The sequence below is a fragment of the Cyrtonyx montezumae genome, unplaced genomic scaffold (assembly GCF_038088225.1).
Source record: "Cyrtonyx montezumae isolate F1298 unplaced genomic scaffold, pur_monq_1.0 scaffold_3, whole genome shotgun sequence".
NCBI lineage: Eukaryota > Metazoa > Chordata > Aves > Galliformes > Odontophoridae > Cyrtonyx > Cyrtonyx montezumae.
The window spans coordinates 60003217-60006399 of NW_027072034.1; the positions used below are offsets into that span (position 1 = coordinate 60003217).

At 69.1% G+C, this 3183-nt stretch overlaps 1 protein-coding gene across 1 annotated transcript; it reads right to left on the reverse strand.

The window, feature by feature from the left end:
- Positions 1–992: 992 nt before the first annotated feature.
- Positions 993–2494, reverse strand: OLIG2 (oligodendrocyte transcription factor 2). The gene is made up of 2 exons (XM_065744061.1): positions 2460–2494; positions 993–2250 (listed from the first exon to the last, which is right to left on the reverse strand). The coding sequence occupies exon 2, from the start codon at positions 2229–2231 to the stop codon at positions 1335–1337; it is 897 nt and encodes a 298-aa protein (XP_065600133.1). The 5' UTR covers positions 2232–2250; positions 2460–2494; the 3' UTR covers positions 993–1334.
- Positions 2495–3183: the final 689 nt, after the last annotated feature.

A 3183-nucleotide genomic window follows, 5' to 3' on the forward strand; every position in this document is an offset into this window, starting at 1 on the left:
GGGGAAGCGAGCGGGGGGGTGCGCCGGGGGCCCGGCACCGCCGCTAATTCTATTTGCAGGTAGCCCCGGGAGGGGCCACCTGTTGGCGGTGGGACTCCGGGGTGGGACGGAGCCAGCGGGGGGGCGAGCGGACGAGCGGGATTTAGCGGCTACCGGCCGCCGCCTACTCTTGCATCTGTCGGGGCGCTCATTATGACTGTTAGTAGAGATAAAGAGCGGCTCCTAACGATGCTCCCTCCGACGCTCACCTGCTCCCGCCGCACTCCGCTAATTGGGCCAGGCGCTGCAGGTAGCGGCCGCGCAGCCCCGGGGGAGGGGCGGCCCGGAGTGAGAGTTGGGGGGCCCGTCCCTCGGGGAGCCGGGAGGTGGCCGTGTGCCCACCGCGGGGCCGGCCTTCGTTTGGGCGCAGCGGGAGGACAACCCACGGGTGGCGAGTTTTGCGTTTCCATCCCCCAGATTGCTTTGAGCGGCCGCCGAGGGCCGGACCGAGTGGGTAGAGCACCCGAGGGCACTCGCTGCTCCTTTCCCACCCGCGTTCCGCGAGGAAAAACGGTTTTGGCCGCGGAACGATCGCTCCCGTTCTCCCCCGCGCCCCGACCTTGACGAATACCAAGTACCATTGAAGTAGAATGTTTTTTTTTCTTTTTTTTTATTTAAAATCTCAACAGTGGATCGCTTTTCCTTTCGCAACCAAACAAGTAATAAATATTATTTAGCAACTTTTTTTGTTCTTCCTTTTTTTTTTTTCCTTTTTCTTTTTTACAAAAATAAACGGACGATAAAATCTCTGCAGGGGGCGGCGATAAGAAACGTGTTACTGCGGGGCCGAGCCCGGGGCTCGGGACTGCGACACGGACACGAAGAGCATTACGGACTTCCAACGCGGTTAGAGGCGGCGGGGACGCGAAGTGTGTTACACGCTTTAAAAAAGAGGAGAAATCAAGAAAACCGACCCCCACCGATCCGGACCGACGGGAGCGCGGCGGCCGCGGAGCCGTGACACAGCGCGGCACTCGGACGGGGCTCAGCGCGGGGTCTATGTACAAAGCCCGAAAGACACAAAACCGACGGAGGGAGAGCGGAGCGGGAACGGTGTGGGAGGTGGGGACGGTCCCCTGCGGCCGCGAACGGACAGACGGAAGGGCAGACGGGCTGCCAAAGCCATCGGCGTCGGGTTGCTCCAGCCCGCGGCTGCGTTCACCTCTCGGCCCACGCGAAGGGAGAGACGGCGGCGACGCCGCCGAGAGACGCGCGGAAGGCCGCGGGCCGCTCCTCCCGGCCGGCCCCGCCGTCGGGGCGCTCCGTAGGTACCGGGGCCGCCCGGCGGGACGGGCTCACTTGGCGTCGGAGGCCAAGCGGGGCAGCGCGGCGCCGCCCATGGCCGAGACGTGGTGGTGGGGGGGGGCCGCCACCTGGCACATGCTGCAGGGGCACGGCATCCCCCCCCAGTGCTGGAAGCCTCCCCCCAGCCCCGGAGCGGCGGCGGCGGCCGAGGGCGACTTGAGGAGGCCGTGCGGTGGCCGGATGGAGCCGACGGCCGAGAGGCCGGAGCCGGGCAGGGACGCGCTGGAGACGGCGGCGGGGGGCAGGATGGGGTGGTGCGCGGGGTGCGAGGCGGGGTGGCCCGGGTGTGCGGGTAGCGGCGCCGAGTGCGCGCCCATGCCGGCGGGACAGGCGGCGGGGTGGAAGGCGGCGTGGTGGCCGCCGTAGATCTCGCTGACCAGGCGCTTCATCTCCTCCAGCGAGTTGGTGAGCATCAGGATGTAGTTTCTGGCCAGCAGCAGCGTGGCGATCTTGGAGAGCTTGCGCACCGACGGGCCGTGCGCGTAGGGCATCACCTCCCGCAGCCCGTCCATGGCGATGTTGAGGTCGTGCATCCGCTTGCGCTCGCGGCTGTTGATCTTCAGGCGCAGCTGTTGCAGCTCCGGCTCCGTCATCTGCTTCTTGTCCTTCTTGGAGGAGGCGGACGAAGCCGAAGAGGAGGACGACGAGGAGGACTTGAAGCCCAGCTTGTCCACCACCACCACCCCTGCGGCGCTCATGGCGCTGCGCAGCTCGGCGCTCAGCTCCGGCGGAGAATCGCTCTGCGTCGAGCTGGACACGGTACCGCCCGTGAAGCCCCCGCCGCCTCCTCCTCCTCCGCCGCCGCCTTTATTCCGGCCCGCGAGGAAGAGCTCATCGGGCTCCGGGGAGGACGGGCGGCTGGAGACCAGGCTGGCGTCCGAGTCCATGGCCCGGCGGGCGGGCTGCCTGCGGCGGGAGAGAGCCGGGCACGGCCCCAGTCAGCCAGCGTCCGCGGAAAGTTCACCACGGCCCGTCCCCTCTTGCCTCCTCCCGTCCCGTCCGGTCCCGTCCCGTCCCGCCCCTCCGCCTCCCGGCCCGTCTCGTCCCCTCGCCGTCCGCCCCGTCCGGTCCGCCCGCCCCGCGCGTCCCTCCGCTGCGTCCCGCCGGGCTCTCACCGTGCTCGGGGCGGCCGTGGGCAGCGGCGCGCCGTGTCGGGCGAGCAGCGCGCACCTTGCGGCGCTCCGGCGGCGCCTTTATAGCCGCGCCGGGGAGGAACAATGTCACCGGGCGGGAGGGGCCCTGCGCCAATCGGCGGCGGCGGGGGGGGCGGCTGATGTCACCGGGGCCGCTCCGGCTCGATGGGGCGGGCGGGCGGCGGGGAGCCCCGCGCGGAGGGGGGGGTGGGGACGGGCTGGGAAGGGACTTTTGTCAGATCCGTCGTAACGTGTAACAATGACAGCGCTGGGAACAGCTGTTGGGGTGGGGGGGCACAAACAACTCCCCCTCCACTCCGCACCGCTCACGTCGCTCTGTCCCGGAGCCGCGAGCAGGGCTCGCAGGACCCCCTCCCCGCAGCCCCAGCTCCGCACCCGCAGCCGCACGCCCCGGGGCCGCTTCATCCCGCCGGGGCCGCCCCCCCGCGCCCCCCGGCCCTTTGTTGCATTATTTTGACACCCGCGTGTTTCCCAGCTGGCCCGGCCGGCCCCATCCATCCGTTAAAGATGTCTTTAAAACGTTAAGAAGTGAAGCGTGGAAATGTGTTTCCCAACGGTTGCGGGGCTGATCCGTAACGCGTCAATTAGGGAAATCCGCCCGCCGACAGCCGGGCCGCCCCCCCGCCGCCCTTGGGCGTGTGCCGCCGCTCCGGGACGCGCCCCGGGCGGAGCACCCGCACCTGCC

Bases quoted from the DNA above. Each gene is read 5' to 3' on its own strand.
- OLIG2 (XM_065744061.1), bottom strand. From the start codon at position 2,231: ATGGACTCGGACGCCAGCCTGGTCTCCAGCCGCCCGTCCTCCCCGGAG.